Consider the following 22,198-nt stretch of genomic DNA (forward strand, 5'->3'; position numbering starts at 1 on the left):
TATTCCTAAGTGTGTAACTACTGGTAAGTTGCCTTTGCTCAAGTAAATAATTCACCACTACCACCCCCCCATGCTCATATAAGCAACCCTAATTAAATACATTGGCACACAATAAAAAAAAAAAAAAAGACATGGAAGTTAGAAGGAGTTGTTGGGAAGGGGCTTGTTGGGGGGATAAGAGAAGACAGCGGCAGTCGGGGGGCATATGCTCAAAGGACATTATACACGAATATGAAATTGTGAAAGAACAGTAAAAGAAAAAAAACAAGAAGGATCCTTATTTCCACCCTAAACATCACTTGAGTTTTCCAATCCCTGTATGTACCCTTCCTGGTAGATGCTATTATGTGTTGCTATGTCTCAGATCCACCAAGGACTCAGCATCAACTGGTCTGGGTCCAGGCTTAGGGGAGGAGTTAGGCTTCAGCAAGCTGCTGCAACAATGACAAGGTCCCATAGAGGGCAGACATGGGCATCTTGGCTTCCAGATCCCAGGTTGACCTGGGGTTATTTAGCTCCATCTTTAGGCCACACTCCTCTAGTAAGCTGTAAGTGATAGCCAAGCCCTCACCTTGGAGTGGGGCGAGAAGCTCAGGCTGGAGAGTGAAGGGAATGCTCCAGGGATACTTGAAGTTTGGTTGTAGGATGCTCTTTACCTAGAAAAAATGCAGTATCAGATTAGACAGACCAGGCTTTGACACCAGGGTGAGAGACCTCTGTCCCAACAGTCAGAAGCCATGCGGGGCAATGGACAGGGCAGAATATTGAAACCACTGGTCACTGGTTCCTCAGGTACAAAAATAAAGCACACTTTGTACAAGTCATGTGGGTGCCTATATATGTATATACATGTGTATGTACATGTATATGACTAGACACATTTTGTATTTACAGATAAATAAACGGGAAGAGAAAGGGCAATTTGCACATGGTAACTGCAACAAAGGGTGTGGACTACTCGCACCCCCTTGGTTCCCACAGGACTGCCTTCCTATCTTGGTATTTTAGACCTGGTGGGCCCTGCTTCAGCGGTTACACTGAACACAGACATGCTCCTGACAGGCTGCACCCAGCCTGCCTGCTCTCTAGAGGAAGAAGACAGCAGGGGTTTCCACGTATCCACCCCGGGACCCCAGCTCCCCTCCCGGTGGAAACCATCATCTCTCTCTTCTCAGATCCTTCTTCCTCCTCCTCATCCCTGGGCAGCTGATCCCTGAGGATTTCTCACCAGCTCTCGCTGCTGGAGCAGGATCCTCTTCTCCATGGACTGAGCCAGCAGATAAAGTTGAATGTCACTCAGCACTAGGGGAAGGGACATGTGAGAAAGAGTGACAGACTATTTTCTTCTCTCAGTACAAACTAGGAGACCCAATGAGAGAGGAGCTCTGAGACAGAAGAGTGCCCCCCATTAGGCTTGAAGGTCAAGCTCCCTACCCCCTGCCCTGGAAAGGCCTCAGATGGTCTCTAGGATCCTAAGTCACATGACCCAGAGCCTGGGATCCTAAGTGCTGAAGCAGGAATCTTCTCCACCCATCACCTTCCACCTCATTTTCTAGGCCTCAGATGCAGTCTGTGGCACATGAAAATTTATCACTCTAAGCCTTGCTGACCTTACAGAGAAGGGTGATGTGAGTATGAGCGTGATAATTGGAGGGCTTTGGGGAGGTGGCATCTAGCACAGCCCTCTAGGAACCAGCATGAAGACTCTCCCACTCCTCCCTCAAATCAGTCTTACCTGCTAGAGCTTGAAGGAGATAAAGAAACAGTTTCTTTGGGTTAACCAATAGAGGCCTTGAGTCCTGTCTCAGCTTGTCTAGGATTGCGCCACCAGGGCCATCCATATGTCCCAATTGATCCAATTCCAGCTACAAGAAATAGGTATTCTTGTTAATAATAGCAATTTTTTCTAGAGCTAGGGATTGAACCTGGGGCTTTACACATACTAAACAAGCACTCTACCACTGAGCTACATCCCAGCTCCTTTTTACCACCATTTTTTTTCTTTTTTGCATGACAGAGTCCCACTTTGTTGCCCACACTAGCTTTGAACTCATTCTTAGTGAATAAAGGCCTCTCGAAAGGAAGGCCTTCAGCAAGTAGCCTCAGTCCCCCAAATCTGAGCTCAATACCATTACCATGTAATTTGCCTGTGTTTTCTGTGTCAATCGGTGATAAGTAAAGGGTAGGCTGAGGGCTCTACCTCCCCCCAGGGTTTCTGAGTAGGCTGTTCCCAGTCTCCTTGACATCATGTTCCTCCCTCCTCCCTCATGTATCTTGGCTCCTAAACTTCCCCCCTTAAAGGTTTGATCATCTCTAGACAACTGTGGAACCCTTACCATGTCCATCAGGTCATATAGAGCCTCTCTGTCCCCAAGCATGGGCAGGATACTGTAGAACACAACATCTTGAACATCCTTTGAGAGCTCGGCAAGTAAGCGTGTTTGCTCAGAAACCTCCTTTTCTAGGCACTTGAAATCTGCCCCCAAGAATCAACACCAACCAGAAAGTGAAGGCAAGTCTTCAGTTAAACATTCCTGAGATGTTAAACCCTTCCACAAGAGCCAAAGCCTTCCAACCCTCTCAGCTGCTGACTAAGAGTCTCCACTGACAGCCTGCTCGAGCACCAGGCTCAAAACTGTCATGAGGACAGAAAGCTGAAAGGTCCCGGTGCTCTGCAAGGAGAGGACAGAATGCTAGGAGCGGATTCTGAAAACTGCTCATTGCATGTGGGAGAAAAATGTTCAAGTGGTCATTTCTTGGATTTGTCAGAAATACTGTGAAATGTGCTATTCGACTCTAGAGTTGTTCCTAGATGTTCAGGGATCAGTTTCCATGTGTGATAAATGAGGAAACCGTGAGGATTAAGTGAGTTTGTTTGTGAGGCACTTGGCATACAGGAGCTACACTTACCATATAGTTGTGCCAATACCTCCAATGTCTATAAAGATTAACCAAGACTTGCATGGTGAGGGCATTCTGGTTCTCCCAAGTGTCCTCCAGGTGATTTGTGAGCCTGAGACGCCACCACAGTGGGAGCTCCAAAGACATGAGTATTTCTGTCTGATGCTGTCATACCTCCAGTGCTAGAGAAATACAAGCTGCCCAGAAAGCCTCTGGCGAACCTTTAGCGCATGCAGATATGCATGTGTGGGCTGAGCTATCTAAAGAGGAACCTTGAACGTAGACCTCAATTTTCTGAGTTGCAAAGAAAGTTTCAACTTGAGTTCTCAGCCTATGGTTTTCCACTGGAACTCCAGATTTCCATTTAAAAAACACTCACCTTGGTGGAAGGGTTCCTCTACCTTTCCTAGAAAGAGAATCACAAGTAATCATCTTTCTTCATCCTCGAGTTTGTGTTTGAGACACTGGAGACTTTCCTTTCCACCATCTCCTCCCTCCTGAATGACCTCTCCCTGCCCTACTCCCAGCTGCCCTTAACACCATGCTGGCCTTTCAGGACATTTCATATCTATGGCAACCAAAGCCAAGGCAGTGGAGGATAGTGGTACCCAGATGGCTTTCCGCTCCCACCTCCTGCCGACACACACTCACCTATTGGAGAGATGAAAGCTATCCCCAAGCCTAGAAAGAGACAATATGTTGCCCGACCCAAGAATTAGTCTTGCTCTCACTTCTCTGAACCCCCTTCTCCATCTGTCCCACCCTTTGTGCTGGAGGCCAGATCTCAAGGCCTCTGGCAAAGGCAGTCAGATGGCATTCTGTTATTCAGAGTGACCTGGATGAGGGAGGCAGGTTCTACTTTCATGACTCCAAAACCATTCACTCACCAAATGGGCTTGGTGAAAATGACCCTGAAAAGAGGAAGAGAAGGGTCAGCTCACCGAGTCAGTCTCCCCTCCCCTTCTCTTTCCTTCCACCTCTGACCTTTCCAACTCCTTCCTCCACCGCCCCCTTGCCTCTCACCAACCCTACCTTTATTGAGAAATCTCCTGAGCAACTGATTCCTAGGCAGATCTTTGTTCAAGAAAGTCCTACCTATAGAAAGTTCAGCAGCCTCACATCGCATGAGATCTGAGGTTAAAACAAGAGTCCTGCACAGTGATTGTTTACGAACATCTTCAAAAGTTTTCCTCTTGGCATTAGTGGAGAGGAGAATGGCTGGAGGGAAAGGAATCAGAAGATGTGTGGTTATGCCTGCTAGAGTTGCTCCCACACCCTGCTTGGAGACCCTGTGCCCAACACCAGGAATGCCTGTCAACCTGACATCTCGCCTCTTGACCTGTGAACCAGATCCTTGGACAGGATCCCTAAACCTTTCATTTTATTACATACATTGATTGGTTGGTTGGTTGGTTGTGTGTACACACGCATGTGTGGGTGTGTGCGTGTGTGTGTGTGTGTGTGTGTGTGTGTGTGTCAAGAGTCAGTTCTCTCCTTCCAACATGTGGGCTCTGGATATCGAACTCAGGTCATTAGACTTGGCAGCAAGCACCTTTACCAACTAAACCATCTCACCAGCCTGAAACCTGTATTTTAAATAAGCGCTTTGAGTGACCATCATGCCTTCCAATAGTCAAGAAATTCTCCACTAGGGGCCGGAGAGACGGTTCTGCAGTTAAGAGCACTTCCTGCTCTTGCAGAAGACCCAAATTTAGCTCCCATCATCTACATGGCGGCTCACAATCATCTGTAACTTCAGTTCCAGGGGATCCCACACACTCTTCTGGCTCTGGAGACACCAGGCATATATGTGGTGCACATATATGCAATCAAAACATCTATACATATAAAATAGAAAGAAGAAAGGAGGGAGGGAGCGAGGGAGGGAGGGCTGTTCCATGAGGTTAAAGGAGACTGGCTTCCTCCTGCTCTCTCATGTAGACTTCCCGTTAACCTTTTGTTACCACACAGCCCTTTTTTATCAGCTCTCAATCTTGAAATCTTGAATTGTTTCCAGTTACATACATAGAGATGCACTGGAGCTTAAAACTTGCCTAAAAACAAAATTCAAGCATTTGACACATGAAATGAGCCCATGAAGGAAACAACAGGTTTATGAAATATTAACTAAAAAGAAATTAGACAAAACGCAAACTTCAAAAGAGTGCCTGCAAGTCACATCTTGAGCACTAGGGGGCGAGTGGGGCCTCTGTTGACAGGATTGGACCCAACAAGGACCGGAACCAACTGAGGTAATGTGTTCCCTTTACAAGTTCAAATTTAGTCATCATAACAGAACGAAAAGAGTTTAATAATTTGCCATAGTTCTGGCCAGTAGCTCAGAGAAAATGGGCCTTCTCGTGCTTAGGATGAAATCTGAGTTGACGTGAAGAACAGAGGCAAGTGATCTGCCAGGAGTCCGACCCCAGCTGCCTTCGCTGCTTCAGTTCATCAGGCTCCTTGCCTGGCCTGACACCCGCTCAAGTCTCTGCACCTTAAGAACCCTTCACCCCAGAACCCCCCTTCCTGTTACCTCTTCCTCTCACTCGCTTTCTCCTCCTGCTCAGCTTCCCCAAGCCCTCAACACAGTGTCCCCACTTCCTCTCCGTTCATTCACACCTCCACCATCAGTCCCTTCTCCAGTGAAGTCTCCTGCATTCAGCCACCAGTAAGCATGAACTTTGTCTCTGGAGGCAACAGCATCGCGCTCTATGGGCTCTTTAATCAGATCGTTTATTTTTTGTTTTGCCGTTGATATTTTTGAATAACGGGCTCCTTTTCTTTCCCTCCCTGTATAAAAGCCCTTTGTTATTCACCAAGATTTGTTAACAGCACGGCCATCTCCCAGGACTTCAAAGGCATCTCTGACCTCCCCCTGCCCGGACCCTATTAAGCCTCAGTTAAGAGAGCTGTGTGAGTGTGGACAGTCTTTCTCTAGAAGCCATTGTCCATAACTGTACTAGACTGGAGAGTCCAGCTTCCCTGTCTATTGCATCGTCCAGCTGACTCAAGCTGAGCTCTGGCTGGGATTCCACAATGAAGAGAAGCAGGGCTCTGAGACCTAACCATGTTCTAACACTCACATCACACACAGGTCCATGACTAACGCATACAGTTCTGCCACGTGGAAGACTCTAAACCAAGATATATGCTGGGGTACATTCTGAGGTAAGAGCTGTGGACAGAATCCTGCAGTGTTGTTAGGGCATTCCATCTACAGTTTTTGTTATCTTATGGGGATAGAGTGTGGGTTTAAGGGTCACCTGGGGGGGGCTTGGTGGCTCACTGCTGAGCTGCTGACAGTGACAGGACCTTTAATGGCTAGAGGTGACTGAGACTAGACCTGGACTTCACCCAGTACTAATGACAGCTCCAGATGAGCACCCTATGGTGGGTCCCTTCCGACCACGCAGGAGATTATATCTGTACCTACAGCTAGCAGTATTTGAGCTTGGCTATGCCTAGAGGTAGCTGAGGATGATAGAACAGTGAGAACTTCTGCTCAACCTTGTCTCTAGACAAGGAAAGCAGCAGAGGTGGCCAGTTGATGGGTTCTGGCCTCCTGTCTCTCTTCTCAGGACCAGATGCCTCCCGCCTGTCTACCCGGCCTCTACTCACCACAACTTTTATTCTTGATGACCAGCTGTTTCCTCCTGTAGGCCACCACGGTGCCCTTTGGGACAGTCATTGTTCTCTTCCTCTCTTTTTGCCACTCTCCTTGGACCTGACCCTGGGAAGACAAAACATCCCAAGAGCTTTACAGCTCTTTATCTCAGAACACCATAAAAATCATGTTGGTTTTTTTCTTCTTCATTTTTTAGACAGGGTACAGGGTCTTACCATGTTGCCCTGGCTGACCTGGAACTCAGAGAGACCCACCTGCCTCCACCCCTGATGGGATTAAAGGTGTGGTCTAGCACACCCAGCTCTAAAATTATGTTTACTTTTAATCAAAGCAATATATGCCTCTAATTTTAAAGTCAAACAGATCTAGAAAGCTCATGAGAAAACACTCAGTCCCTCACTCTCCTTCCTGGTCCTCTTATCCAGTTACTGCTTTTCCCCTCATACTGAACACTATTTACCTACACATTTTCAATTGTCATATTGCAATTTGCATGAGAGGAGGGATGCTTGGGAAAGCCAGAGATTGAGCCCACAAAAGCCAGGCCAGTACTCGTCCACTGATCCACACTACCTGCCCTCCTGGAATGCTTTGATTTTAGTGTTGGGGATTTAAGGTTTCATTTTCCTTTTCTTCCCTCATCCCTCACTTCTCCACCCAGCCAGATGGTCACATCTGGATATCTGTGTACACTCCATATTTTCTGTTTGCTGTTGGGGAGACTGTTTCTCCTCATTCCAGACCTGTCAGTGTAACAGTTTCTGTCTTTTCTGTTTGTTACTCCTCTCTCCTGGGGAGCTGAGGCGTGACTGCCTTAAAACCTCTATTCCTAAAGATATATTTATTTTAACTTGCATTAGAGTGGTAATTTCATTGGACATAGAATTCTAGGCTGGAATTCCTTGGAATATGACTTGTTTTGCTTTTTCACAAACATATACAACTTTCTCTTTTTTAAAGATTTTATTGTTTGGGCATTTCATACATATTTATGATGTACTATTATCAGACCTACCTCATTAACTTCCCTCCAAGTCCTCCCCTACCTCCCACCACTGTTTCCTCCAACTTCAGGTGATTCTTATTGTTATTATTAAGAATCACCAAGAGAAATGGCAACAATCTGCAACATTTGGGGGTTTTTGGCACTCCAATTACCAAAAACTCAAAAAGAAGGTAACTCATACCTGGAATCCGGCTTTTTATTTGATAGACTATGGTAGCTGGGAGACACACTATCCCCCATTATAGTGTAAGTGCATTTAAGCTCTTTTTATATGTTTATATGTAATTTTTTTAAAGCTCAGGTCCAGGTATATTGACCACAGAATTCTACCAGACCTTCAAAGAACTAATACCAATATTTCTCTGATTATTTCAGAAAACAGAAAAGGAAGCAATGTTTCCAAACTTTTATAAAGTCATCATTACCCTAATAATAAAACCAGACAAAAATACAACAAAAAAGAGAAAATTAGAGGCCAACCTCCCTGAGTAATATAGATTTAAAAATTCCCAGTAAAACCCTTGCACACTAGATTCATGATCACATCAAAAAGATCATGCATCATAATCAAGTTGATTTTCCAGAGATGTGGTGGTGGTTCAACATACACGAATGTATAGATGTAATTCACCCCATAAATAGACTCAAAGCCAGAAACCATGTGCTCATCAATAGTGAGCAGAAAAGACCTTTGACAAAATCTAACATCCCTTCCTGATAAAAATCCCTGAAGAAGCTGTGGATAGATGGAGCACAACTCAAAATGGAAAAGGGTATATATGACAAACCTATAGCCAACCTCGTGCTAAATGAGAAGATTTTAAAGCATTTCCACCATGATCAGGAACAAAACAAGAGTGTCCTCTTTCTCAATCCTTTTCAACATAGTGCTGAAATCCTTGCTACAGCAGTAAGATAAGAAAAGGAAATAAAAGGAATGCAAAGAGGAAAAAAAGGTCAAAGTATCCCTATTTTCAGACAATATGATTCTATACATAAGAGACCCTAAAGACTCCCCCAGAAAACTCCTAGAGCTGATAAACACCTTCAGCAAAGGAGCAAGATACAAAAAATCAGTAGCCTTCCTATATGCCAATGGCAAACACACTGAGAACAAAATCAGGGAAACCAGCTCACTCACTGTAAGCTAAAACTAAACAATATGCATAAAATGCTGGGGCTGGAGAGATGGCTCAGCGGTTAAGAACACTGGCTGTTCTTGCAGAAGACCCAGGTTCAAATCCCAGCACCCACATGGCAGCTAACAACTGTCTGTAACTCCAGTTCCAGGGGATCCGACAGCCTCTTCTGTCTTCCACAGGCATTGCACGACACAGGTGCACTTACCTACATGCAAGCAATACATGCATAAACATAAATTAAAAATAATAAATAAAATATTTTAATCTAAAAAAAAGAATAAAATGCCTTGGAATAAATCTTACAAGGAAACAAAAGATCTATACAGTGAAAACTTTAAGACACTGGAGAAAGAAATTGAAGAAGATACTAGAAGATGGAAAAACCTATCATGCTCATGAATTAAAATTGTGAAAACAACTATCCTATCAAAAGCAACGTACAAATTCAATGCAATTCCAGTCAAAATTCCAAGGCAATTCTTCACAAACAGAACAAAAAGAAAAAAATCTTTAAACTCATATTGATGCTCAAAATACTATAGACAAAAAAAAAAAATTCTGCCAGGTATGATGGTACACACTTTTAATCCCAGCACTCAGGAGGCAGGGGCCAGCCTGGTCTCCATAGCGAATCCAGGCCAGCTGTGGCTACAGAGAGACCCTGACTCAAAAAGACCAAAAAAAAAGCAATTTTGAATGAATGACTACTGCTGGAGCTATCAACAAACCTAATTCAAGTTATACTACATAGTAATAAAAACAGCATAAGCATAGATCCATGAAATCCAATTGAGGGCCGAGATCTAAGTCCATGTACTTACAGCCACCTCATTTTGCTTTACAAAGACACCTAAAAAAATACACATTGAAGAAAAGATAGCATCTTCACCAAATCATGCTGGGAAAACTAGGTATCTGCATGTAGAAGAATGGAACTAGATCCTTATCTCTGACTCAACAAAAATCAACTCCAAAATGGATCAAAGATCTCAATGTGAGAACCGAAACTCTGAAACCACTAGGAAATTAGGCAAACAATCAACAAATGGGACTTTGTGAAGCTAAAAAAAAATATGAATCTTTACACAGTGTAGGTGGGAGTGTGAACTGGTGTACCCACTTTGGAAATCAGTCTGAAGTTTTCTCAAAAAGCTAGAAATAAAACTACCACACGACCCAGGTATACCACTTCTGGGCATATATCTAAAGAACTCTATATCCTGCTACAGATATACATGAACATCCACGCTATATTCATAATGACTAGAAAATGGAATCAGCCTGTATGTCCATCAACTGATAAATCGATAATGAAAATGTAGCCCATGTGGAATTTTATTCACCTGTGAGGAATAATCAAATTGTGAGGTTTACAGGAAAATGAAATTGAACTGGAAAGTACTGAGTGAGGTAACACAGGCCCAAAAGACAAATTCTGCATGTTCTCTCTTGCTTGCGGATTTTAGCTTTGAATTTGGAGATTTTTGTGTACAATGTGGAATGTCTGTAGAGACAAGAACGCTCAGAAGATGCCATGAGGAATGGGGGTAAGAGTCCTGAAAAGAGGGGGAGTGGCATTTAGCAGAACATATATGAAAGTGTGGAGGAAATACAGGGGTGGTAAGGTTTAAATGCAGACAGGGTGACAGGATAAGGAAGAGGAGGAGATGGGGGGGAGAGTTAACCAAAACTCAGGATGCAATAAGAGGGCATATGGAAGCCTACTACTCTATAAACTAATTTAAAGGTATATAGCCTTTAAATAGCTTGAACAGAGGTACCTTAGATGGGTGGATAATGTCAATCCCAGAAGTCATTGGTGATCCAACAAAAATCCCTGTGCCAGGTGTGAAATGCCTTCCTATGAGATTTTGGTCAGGAAAGCCTCAGAGCCCTCTCCCCCAGGACAACATAGACTATTGCTGTTGCTCTTGATTGCCTAGAAGAACTAAATGATATGACCCTATTGCCAGTCACACCTGGTTTCAAGACATAAAGAAATCAAACTGGAACTAAACTGGAAGCTCTTTCTTTGCTGACTAGCATACTTAATGCCATAAGGTGCTCTGCAGGCTGTCAGAGGAGAAAACTCCAACATTTTTACCCCACTCTGAACGTTGTCTGCTAAAATAACAATTTGTCAGGCAAGATGTATCCATTGGTAGAACACTGGCATGACCATTATAGGAGTAACCAACCACTCTATGACTAGATTTGAGGCCCACTCCACAGGAAGGAATTCATGCCTGGTACTATAAACCTGGTTTTAAAAAAAATGACTGAGGAGGTCAGAGACCCTGGGGAGGGGGGCAGTTATTACTGTTATTTTGCTAAATAGGCATGAGATCAAACTGCCTTCTAAATATTGGTGTTTATACCCATAAACAAGTACTGCTTTATCCTTGATCAGAGAAACTTCTTTTTGCAGTGAACGACAGTGAACGAAGAGACTAATGGCTGTTTTGCGTGATGAAAATACATGACCACTGGGTGCTCAGCCCTAAACAGAAGATCTATAACATCCCCTCTAAGGCTCAGGGACTGTCACAGAAGAGGAAATGGAACTAACGTTAAGACCCAGTGATGGGAGGAGGGCTGTGGAGTGCTATCTTCTAGGCATGGAATGGATAGTGCAATCATGAATACACAGCACAGTGTGGTTGCCTGCACAGGGCCTGTCAAAAGTCAGTCATGGATGGAGAAGGGGCTCATGGGACCCTACCCCTCCCTGGGGAACTATTGGCTACTGAAGGGTGGTGGAAGGGGAAGTTGTTTTGAGCCCACCATGCTCTAATAGATAGTTCCACACACATGCTTACACAGATGGTCAGCTTAAACTCAGCGGGTCACAAAAAAAAGACATGAATGTGGCAAAGTGACCTGAAAGGAGAAGCGTGGGTTGATGGGTGTGAGAGGGAAATAGGAGAAGTTGAGGGGTGAGAGTGACAGAATGCACTGTGTACTTGTGTGAAATTGTCAATAGGTTTCATGCTTTAAAAACTAAATTAGAAAAGAAAGGCAAAATAGTCCACATATGATCTGAATAAAGAGTTGATAAATGAATTTTTATACTAATTTTTAAACAACACTTGTTTGTGGTAACTGGATTATGTAAATCACATGCTTGAAGGTATTTAAACCTCACGCCTTCAAACATTTCTTATCAAAGTCAGGCATGGTAATAGATGCCTATAATCCTAACATTGAAAAAGAGGCAGGAAGATGAGGCATTCAAGGCCAACCTCAGCTCCATAGCCAGTTTAGGGACAGCCTGGACCACATGAGACCCTGTGTCAAAAAAAACTATCATCAGATGACCATAGAATTTGTATTACCAGTTGAGGTTTGGTCCCATGTTTTTCCCAGTGATAAAACTGGACGTGTGTACAATATAGAATCCTCACATTTATATCTCTGCAGCATCTATCATTTACCCAAAACAAATGTAATACCAAATATTATATCTATATATGAGTTTATCAATAGTGAATAATCCCACATATGAAAGTATCATAAGCAAGGATGTGAGAACACAGTCTCAGGTTGGGAATTAGGATATATAGGTGTGAGAAGTCCCCCAGAAGCCCCTAGAAAGTGAGTGTGAGATGGCCAGACTGGCTGTTTTCCTCACATCTGCATCCCATACCTTGTTAGAATAGGGGATGGTCAGTTTTCCCCGAAAACCCACACTGCTGCTGTCTTCCAGTGTGGTGTCCTTGATCAGTTCAAAGGCCTCTGTCACCACGTACAGGTTGTCCCCATTTATTCGACAATTCTTCAAAAATGTTGGCTCTGGATCCTTCAAGCGCCTAAGGATATAAATGATGAAATGGTGGCTTTTCAGGAGACTCTTGGTTACCCTTCTCCTCAGGCCCTGGAAGGGATGCAAGGCCTCTGGTCTTTGACAGGTGAGTTCTCAGTAGTAAATGTCTGGACCCATCACCCAACTCTGAAGTAGTCTCTGACCCCACCTGATGATGGAACCTCTTAAATAATATTACTTGGCCTTGGAGTCCAGCCTGAATCTCTACCAAAGTACAGAATACAGTCTATAGAGCATGGTGAGTGGCCCTGCCCAGGTCTGGATCCAAGCCAGGTACCCAGCCCAGCCACACAGTTGAGTCTGAGGCCCTGAACAATTACACAGGCCAGCTTCCATCCCCACTTAACTGCAAAGCATAGCCTAAGACCTCCTCGTGATTATCAAACCTGACATACATCCCTATTTGAACATGGAGTTCAGCCAGCCAATAGCATCCCTGTTATGATGGCTAATACTCATTGTCAGGTTGATTGGATTAAAACACATGGGAGATTAGTCAAATACTCCTTTGGATGTACCTGAGAGGGCATCTCCAGAGATGATTATTTCATGAGGTCTCTGACCTAATGAATGGATTAATCCTTGATGGTATTATTGGATGATGTTGAAATTTGGGAGGTAAGGCCTAGTGGAGGAAATGGACCACAGGGGTATATCCTTGTGACTCTACCTTGCCCTAGACTCTTCCTGTATGCCTCTCTCCTGATTCCATCTGTCATGAGACCACTTCATATTCCCACTGTCGTGATGTTCTGCCTGAGTAACCAAGGAACCCTGGGCTGAACTCTCTGACACCATGAGCAAAAGAAATCAATCCCCCACATTACTGCAAAAGTTATTGATACTCTTGGCTAGGGGGAACTTCATGGGACTCCACTAAACTTGGAGAAAGTTAGAGCCCATCCTGTGGCCTCAGAATTAGAGTCCAAATGGTCACCCCACTCAGCCAAGGAGTGCCACACCTTACCATCTTACCAGAGCCTACTGCAGACAACAGTCTGTGGCCCTACCTGACCACAAAGCCCAGTGCAGATTCCACATCACTAAGGATCCCAGACAATACTTCCACCTGCCTTAGAACCCAGCCAGGGGTCCTACCTAACCATACAGCACAGGCAGCAGTTCCACCCAATCTCGTCACTTAGGCAGTGGGCCTACAGTTAGGGAATGGAATGGTGAACCCTGCCTGCTTGTGAACACTACCCATGGGCCTGACCAGAACCCCAGCCTCGTCTAAATAGTGAAAGATGTTATTACCAAAGCCAAGCTACAAAGATGAGAAGAGGTGGGCACTACCACAAATGCCCAGATAGCAAGACAAGATTGCAAGTATTGAGAAACAACAGGAGAAAGTGATAGCACTAAAGGAAACCAACAAAACTTCAATAGTTGGTCCTAAGGAAATGGAGATCTACTAATTGACAGAGTTCCAAATAAACATCTTAATGGTATTTCATGAACTACAAGAATGCATTGGTAAACCACTAAACAAATTAGGAAAACACAAGCAAGGCATGATGGTACCCACCTATAATCCCAGCAGTGTGGGGCTTGGGCAGGAGGCTCACAAATTCCAGGAATATGTGGGATGCATAGCATGTTTGAGACCAGCCAGAGCTATGTAGCAAGAACCAATCCCCCTCCCCCCAAAAAACCTAGGAAAATGCTACATGAACAAAATTAGCAATCCAGTAAAGAAATAGAAACCATAAAACAAAACAAATCATACAGATAAAAAACACAACTGAAATACTCATGAAACTTCGAACAGCAAACTCAGTCTAGCCAAAGAATGATCGAAAAGGTCAAAGAATGTGCATTTCAAATTATTTAGTCAGAGGATTAAACAAAAAGGATGAAAAAAAGTGAAGGAAGTCTGTGAGAGTTACAGAGGTGGTCAAGAAAAACAATACACAATATTCTCCAGAAAGGGAGAGAAGGAGAAAGCAATAAAAGTTTATTTAGTGGCTGGAGAGATGGCTCAGTGGTTAAGAGCATTGGCCGCTCCTGCAGAGGTCCCAGGTTTGAATCCCAGCATCCACATGGCAGCTAACAACCATCTTCAACTCCAGTTTCAGGGAATCTGACGCCATCTTCTGGCCTGTGTGGGCACTACATGACATGGGTGCACTTACATACATGTAGCCATACACTCATACATATAAAATAAAAATAAATTTTAAAGTTTTTTAAGTTTATTTAAAAGAATAATGATTGAAAACTTTGTTGACTTAGGAGACAAATGGGCATCAAGATGCACGAGGCCCCAAGTTCCCCCAATAGAGAACACAAGAAGGTCTACACCAAGACACATAATCAATTTTCATAAGTCAGAGACACAGAGAATATTTGAATGTTGCAAGAGAAAAGTTATTTGTAGCATGTAAGGGGCATACATAGGACTATTAGTGCAGTTCTGAGGAACAACCTAGCAGGGGAGTAGACAAGGATGATGATGCATTCAGAATAGTAAAAGAAAAAAAGAGTCAACCAACAGCAAATGTCTATCAGAAATGAAGGCAAGATCAAGATTTCCCAAACAAGGGAGAGCTGAGGGAGTTCATTACCACTAGAACTGCCTTACAGGGAGTACAAAATGGAATTCTTCAAGGTGAAATGAAAGGATGCTAATTAACAACATAAAAACATATGACTAGCTGAGTGTGATGGCACACACCTTTAATACCAGCACTCAAGAGAGAGAGATTGAGGCCAGCCTGGTCTACATAGCAAGTTCCAGGCCATCTGGGGCTAACAGGGAGACCCTGTCTTAAAACAAAATAAAAAAAAAAAAAAAAAAAAAAAAAAAAAAAAAAAAAAAAAAAAAAAAAAAAAAAAGAAACACATGACTGTATAAAACTCCCAAGTGAAGACAAAAATATAGTCAGATATCATAATTGTATTATAGTCTAATATTGTAATTGTGGTGCATTCATAAACTCTAGCATTAATGCTAAAAACAAATCTATAAAAATAACTATAACTATAATAATTTTATTAGAGAAAAATATAAATTGTAATATCAATAAACCAAACTAAGAAGGAAAAATAGAGAAGTAAAATTATGATGCTTGTTTTAAAAAATGTTTTTTATTTTTATTTTATGTATATGAGTGTATTGCCTGTGTGTAGGTAGATTTGCCCATGTCATGCAATGTCCCCAGAGTTCAGAAGTGGGCATCAAATCCCCTGGAACTGGAGTTATGGATGGTTGTCAGTGGCCATGTGGGTGCTGGGATTCAAACTTGGGTCCTCTACAAGAGAAGCCAGTGTTCTTAATCATTGAGACATCTCTCCAGCCACAAATTAAAATGCTTTCTGTACAAATGAAGCTAGATTTTTATCAACATAAAATAAGATGTGCTACTATAGGATTTTTTAAATTATTCTTATTATTTCTATTTCTCTGTGTGTATGTCTGTATGGGTGTATGCCATGTGCATGCAACTGCTCTCAGAGGCCAGAGGGGGTGCTAGATCCCCTGAAGGTAAAGTTACATGTGGTTTTGAGCCATTGATATGGGTACTGGGAACCAAACTCAGGTCCTCTATAAGAGCACCAAGCACTCTTAGCTGCAGAGCCATCTCTCCAGTCCCATTATGGGATGTTTTATGTAACTCTCACGGAAAACACAAAGGAGAAATCTGAAGGGGATACACAATAGATTAGGAGAAACACATATCATACTACCACAAAAGTCATCAAATTACAAAAAGCAAAAGAGAAAGAATGGATCAAAAAAAAACACTATAAAGTCTTGAAATGATTAATACAATAGCAATAGTATGACCATACCTATAAATAATTGAATTAGGTGTATATGGATTAAATTTTCCAAATAAAAGACATACCTTGGGTGAATGTATAAAACAAGAGCCAACAATTTATTGCTTAGAAGAGGGTCATTTCAATGTTAAACAAACATAGGCGGAAGTAAGTTAATGTGAGAAATACAAATTGTGCAAAAGACAGCAGGAATGTCCATGTACCTGCCAGATAAAATAGACTCTAAGTCAACTATTGTCACAAGAGAAAAGAAGCTTATATATACTGATTAAAAGGTAATATATCAAGAAGATATAAAATTACTAATGTTTACATATAATGCAACAGAACACCTAAATATATTAAGCAAATACCAACAAAACTGAAAAATCAGTAGCAATATAATTCTAGTAAAGGACTTTATCCTACTCTTAACAATGGTTGAATCATGCAGAAAGAAAATTAATAAGAAAGTATGTATTACATATTGAACAATACTCTGGACCAAATGGACCTAACAGACACTCTGTCCAATAACAGCAGAGTGGGAATTCTTGTCAAGTACACAAGAAACATTTTCCAGGATAGGTCATATACTAACCTACAAAGCAAGACTTAGCAAATTTTAAAAAGTTAAAATCATAGCAACTCTCTTTTCCAATCTCAATGGTATTGGAACTAGAAACTAGTAATTGGAGGAATTCTGGAAAATCTACAAATTATTCTGAAAAAAAACAATGAGCTATGTAAGGAAGAAATCATAAGTGCATTTTTTTTAAAGTTGAGGCTGGGCAGATAGCTCAGTCAGTAAAATGCCTCCTGCTCAAGCAAGAGGACTTGAGTTTGGGTTCCCTGCTGGACACAATGGCCCCTCTCAACACTGGGGAGTCAGAGGCCAGTGGATCCCTATAACTCACTGGGCAGCCAGCCTAGCCAATCAGTGAGCTCCAGATCCAGTGGGAGACCCTGCCTTGAAAAATAAGGTGAAGAGCAATTGAAGAAGACATCTTTCATTAACCTCTGGCCTCCATGTTAACATACACATATGTGCACATATACCTGTATATGCACCTGTGCACATCCACACAAGTCACCCAGTGTCGCGGGTTTTCCTCAGGCCAGCTGTGAAGACAAAAGCAGAAGATGGCTTGAGAGCACAGAGAGAAACTGAGGCCACACTTAGAGACATCTGCAATGTACTCTCTCCTGCAAAAGTTCTTGATCCCCAGTGCTTCACAAGCAGAGAGGAAAATGAGAGATGATTGCTACTACTTGGATGGGGTTGCTGTTGATGGTGACAAGAAAGGGATTGTGGATCAGTCACTGACCATACCAAGAAGCTTTGGAAATCAGTATAAAGGAAATACTAAAACACATTCTATCAGATTGGATCTGGCCCCTAACTTCTCTGTGTTGTGAGATTCTGAACTCCCAGAGAAAACCTGCTCCCTTGCAAAAACAGCTTCTGATGAAACATAGAAGATGTTACATTAACTGAAGAGCAAAAGACAGCACACTAATAATGCAGTTACTGAGAGACACCTTGGCATTGTGGGCGCTGGATACCCAAGGAGAGCAAGAGGATGCAGGAAAAGCAGGAAACTGGCCTTCCAACTTCCACATGCCTCATTCTAAAATGTACACACTAGACCACTGTGGGAATGACGTTTATTAATGGACATTACCTGGACTAATTTTTTTTTAATTAACCCCACTAAAGCCATGTGCTCTTAAGTCTGATGACTTGGCATCTCCTTGGCAACCTCAATTTGGTACTCCACCCAAAGATATAAGGAATGAATGTGGATATGCTTGAAAATGAACATATCTAAGTGCTGCAAGCAACATACTCAGCTCCACTGGACACAATGGAAAGGAACACACTGTACACATGGGAAGGACCCATGACTTTGGATGAATGTGAACTAGGGATAAAAAGACCTGATGGTCTGTAAAGATTAAGGGTAGAGTTGAACTTGAATTTGTGCTTCCCCAATGAAGCTGGAGAAGTAGAGAAACCATTTCGAATAAATTATGGGTGTGGCCTGACCAGGGCACACAGTGGTAGAAACAGAATTCCAGAGACAGTTTCTTTGGCACAGGGAGAGGAGACAGTTCCGTTGGTGCAGGGTGAGGTTAGAGACAGGTCCATCAGCACAGGTTGAAGGAACAAGAGCTCCATCAGCACAGTTCTGGGAAGTAGATGGTTCTAATAGATAGCTAGGGGAACAAGTGTCCTCCAAGTTCAGGCCCAATCTTAAAAACTTAAGAGTCAATCTATTTGTTCAGGTGATTATGATGTTGGCATAAAGGTGAATGCCATAGAACTTTCGTCATCAGTACTGCCCCCAAATAGTTTTTTCTTTATAATTTGTGACAGACTTTTGATTTTTATTTGAATTTCTATATTTCCCATGTAGCTTTTCTATTTCTTTACTATTAGGGAACTAGAGTCAATAACGCTTAAAGAGCTATTCATTTTCGTCTTGACATGACAAACACAGATATGTGGAATTTTCATACAAGTTATAAATGTTTAGCATAGTATTTTTTGTACACTGTGGGACCTCACAAAGACCAGTGTCTATGCAAGGAGAGCTAACTGCCCACATATTAATTAGTTCTAGTGAGGAATACAAAGAAAGACTGCTTGTGGTCACAGTTGTGGGTGTGGGTGCTTTAAGGCTGGAGCACTTACGGGGCTGTGGTACAAATGGCTACCCCAACAGTTGTAGGACCCAGAGATCCCCCTCATTCAACTCCTCCTGACACCCCACTGATTGCTCTTTTCAGCTTCTGTGTAATGCTTGAAAAGCACACCTGCTGCTACTCCTCCCCTGCTGTTCCCATTCCAGGAAACTATAGATTAGATAAGCCTGGGTATGAACACTGCTCTATAGAGTAAAAATAAAGACTCCTGACCACACAGATGGCCAGCACATTCCACAACCCTGAGAACAACACCCGCCAATGAAAAATCTCCAGGACCGCATCCTGTACAACCGATCAGTTCAAAGGCGTGTTGGCATGCGCGGGATTCTTGGACCAACCACAAAGTGACACTGTTATTCCCCTCCTCCCTTTGTCTCTAACCTATAAAGAGCCCCTTCTTCCCCCACCCAGGGCTCTCAGCACGGTTCCGTTATATCGGTGCGGTCTGAGAGCCCGAGCTTAAGCCTGAATAAACTATAAAGCTTGCTTTTGCATTTTTGGTGTGTTGGGTCCTCCGTGGTCTTCTCAGGGACCTGTGAATGAGGTCTAACACAGTATTTTGTAATCATGAGTTTCTTTGACTACAGCTGCAGAAGTCGGACTTGAGAGCAAGTCATGACACAATTTACTCTGGATAAGGGCAGAAATGGTTCCTATTCCATTATTTATAAAGCTACCTGCTGTTTGTTGTCATTATTTTTGCTACATATTTTATTTGTATTTAAATGTTTTAGGCAATCTAAGAACAAATATAAAGGTAAAGACACAGTTAATATTTAAAAATAAAAATTTTGACATACATGGTAATACAACTAACTAAAATTTATAGGATATAGCAAAATCAGTTCCAAAAGTATAGTTTATTGTGTGAACATCTAAATTCTGAAAATAGAAAGAATTCAACAACTGTGCTGGATAGCACCTCGGTTGAGGAAGCCTCAGTTGGGGAATTTCCTTTATTGGACTGGTCTATGGCCATGTCCATGGGGCACCTTCTTGATTGTTGAGTGATGTGGGAGGGCCCAGCCCACTGTGGGTGATGCCACCCCTGGGCAGGTGGGCCTGTGTTGCATAAGAAAGCAGGCTGAGCAGGGGCCAGGGGAGCAAGCCAGTAAGCAGTGTTCCTCCATGGCCTGTGCTCCAGTTCCTGCCTCCAGGTTCCTGCTCTGAGTTCCTGCCTTGGGCTCCCTGATGAACTGCGACCTGGGAGTTGTAAGCTGAATAAACCCGTTCCTGGAGTACCCACTTCAGTGGGTCTAACTAAAAGACTCCCAAACTGCATAACTCCTATCTGTAAGGGGAAAAGAAAGTCCTTGCATCATGAATAGGGGATGTGAAGGAGAATTAAAGGCAAGAATAGTTAGCATTACAAGTTCTAGAAAGGGAACCAGAAAAAAGTCAGAACAGGGTAAATTTCAAATGTTCATATGAGAGTCCATTGGAATTTCTTGACAAGAGCTTCCAAAAGCATCGCCCTATTGGGTTCTTCATTTTCTTTTGTCTTCCAAGGCTGGACTCTAGAGTAACAGATTCAGGATTTGCTTTCAGGTATTTTGATAGCTGTTGGAGTGGTTAGAGTCAGTGTCAGTTCCCTCTCAAAGGCTTCTAGATAGGGGCAGAAAACCAACATCATTTTAGAACAATAGCTGGTTGTCTCCCTTAGCTACAGGTGGGCACTACAGTAATGGAGACAAAGATTTGAAGTCTTACATCTGAGCAGCACTTTCTGATTAAGAGAAAAACTTATCTAAAAAACTTTTTATACAAACTTAAGCCTAGTGTCTGGGAAGTGTAATCCCTTGAACTCTTAAAGAAGTATACTGATGACTTTACACTTTAGTTATACTTTCCTTTTGGGTGTTTAAGACCACACAGTTGCCCCAAATAAATCAATTTATTTTTACACTTGAGGTCATCTGAGGATCTGTTCCTCAGGGGTCACATGGGCTTGGGAGGAGATCCTGGCTCCTTTCTTTTACTAGTTCTATCTATGTGAAGATAAGTCAAAGGTCTTCTTCGAACATGTCTGGCTTCACTTGGAAGCATGAATGAGATATTTCCTCTAAGTTGACCCTCCTCTTTGTATGCTGGACACTGATTCAGGTCTATCTCGTGGGGTCTCCATGTCCTCCCTGAACAAGAGGACTGGTGACTCACATTTAGGGGACATTTTGAGAGATGTTCATAGTCCCCTGAAACTTAGTCGACCTTGGAGGGCAAGGGGCAAAAACTGTCCTCTGAACACATTAGTATAGGTCTTAAAGTATGGCTGCTAGACATCCAATAAGGTTGGGTCCACCAATCTGGTACTTTTAATTACCATGGGCTATGTAGATCAATTTTGGGTAAAAAAACAAATAATTCTCAGATAAATCTTGACTAGATATATATTTTGTTCTTTAAACTAGTTGACTAAACAATGACCTTAGAAATTTTAAGATTATGTGTTTATTACCTTTGTCACATCCTTTATATATCATAAAAAACCTATGCAGACCTTCATCACTTGCTTAGGCTTTCTCATTTTTTCCATTTTGGAAAATATCTCCATTCCCATATCTTTACATTAACATCTTTTATATTCTCATTTTCTTTTTTTTTTCAAAAATAATTATGAGACATAACATTAACAAGTAAATTTTTCATCGGTTGTGACACTTCTTTTCCTGGGGATGCTAAGCGATGCTTATTTCCTTTTAAGGTGTCAAGCCAATGATTCATTAAAGTATTACTGGGGAGCCAATGAATTTATTGAGTTTACTTACTGAGATAACTGAGGGGATGTTGAGGTATATGTATGACCTGAGGGTATGCACAATGGAAAGCCTTTACCCAGCATGGTCATGCCTTCTCTTCCTAGCCTTCCCCAAACTGTATACTTTAGCCCTCCCCAAATCCAGGAGGCAATGCATGATTAGGATAAAGTTACATACAGTTGGCTGGGAAGAGTGGCTAGATACTCCAGTAAGGGTCCTGTGACACTGCTTGGCCCTCCTTTAGTGAATGAGCACAACCGCCAACAAGCCCAATTGCAATGATGTTTAGCGATCAGGCTCAGCTGAAGTCATGATGATGGCGTGACACTGCTTGGCCCTCCTTTAGTGAATGAGCACAACCGCCAACAACCCAATTGCAATGATGTTTAGCGATCAGGCTCAGCTGAAGTCATGATGATGGTAGTTATTTCATGCAGAAGGGACTGCTGTATAGCAATATCTTATTAA

General features: G+C 42.5%; 1 protein-coding gene across 1 annotated transcript in view; it reads right to left on the bottom strand.

The window, feature by feature from the left end:
* Window positions 1-416: 416 nt before the first annotated feature.
* Gsdmc (gasdermin C) overlaps window positions 417-22,198 on the bottom strand; it is a 38,132-nt gene continuing 16,350 nt past the window's right edge. Inside the window, exons 3-10 of the mRNA XM_008845498.1 lie at window positions 12,321-12,483; window positions 6,520-6,631; window positions 3,997-4,119; window positions 3,281-3,331; window positions 2,337-2,476; window positions 1,736-1,865; window positions 1,229-1,302; window positions 417-656 (exon numbers count right to left, since the gene is read on the bottom strand). Coding sequence (XP_008843720.1) covers window positions 417-656; window positions 1,229-1,302; window positions 1,736-1,865; window positions 2,337-2,476; window positions 3,281-3,331; window positions 3,997-4,119; window positions 6,520-6,631; window positions 12,321-12,483 — 1,033 coding nt within the window. The remainder of the gene's footprint in view (window positions 657-1,228; window positions 1,303-1,735; window positions 1,866-2,336; window positions 2,477-3,280; window positions 3,332-3,996; window positions 4,120-6,519; window positions 6,632-12,320; window positions 12,484-22,198) is intronic.

Source organism: Nannospalax galili, unplaced genomic scaffold (genome assembly GCF_000622305.1).
Source record: "Nannospalax galili isolate Female #2095 unplaced genomic scaffold, S.galili_v1.0 scaffold380, whole genome shotgun sequence".
NCBI classification, from domain to species: Eukaryota; Metazoa; Chordata; class Mammalia; order Rodentia; family Spalacidae; genus Nannospalax; species Nannospalax galili.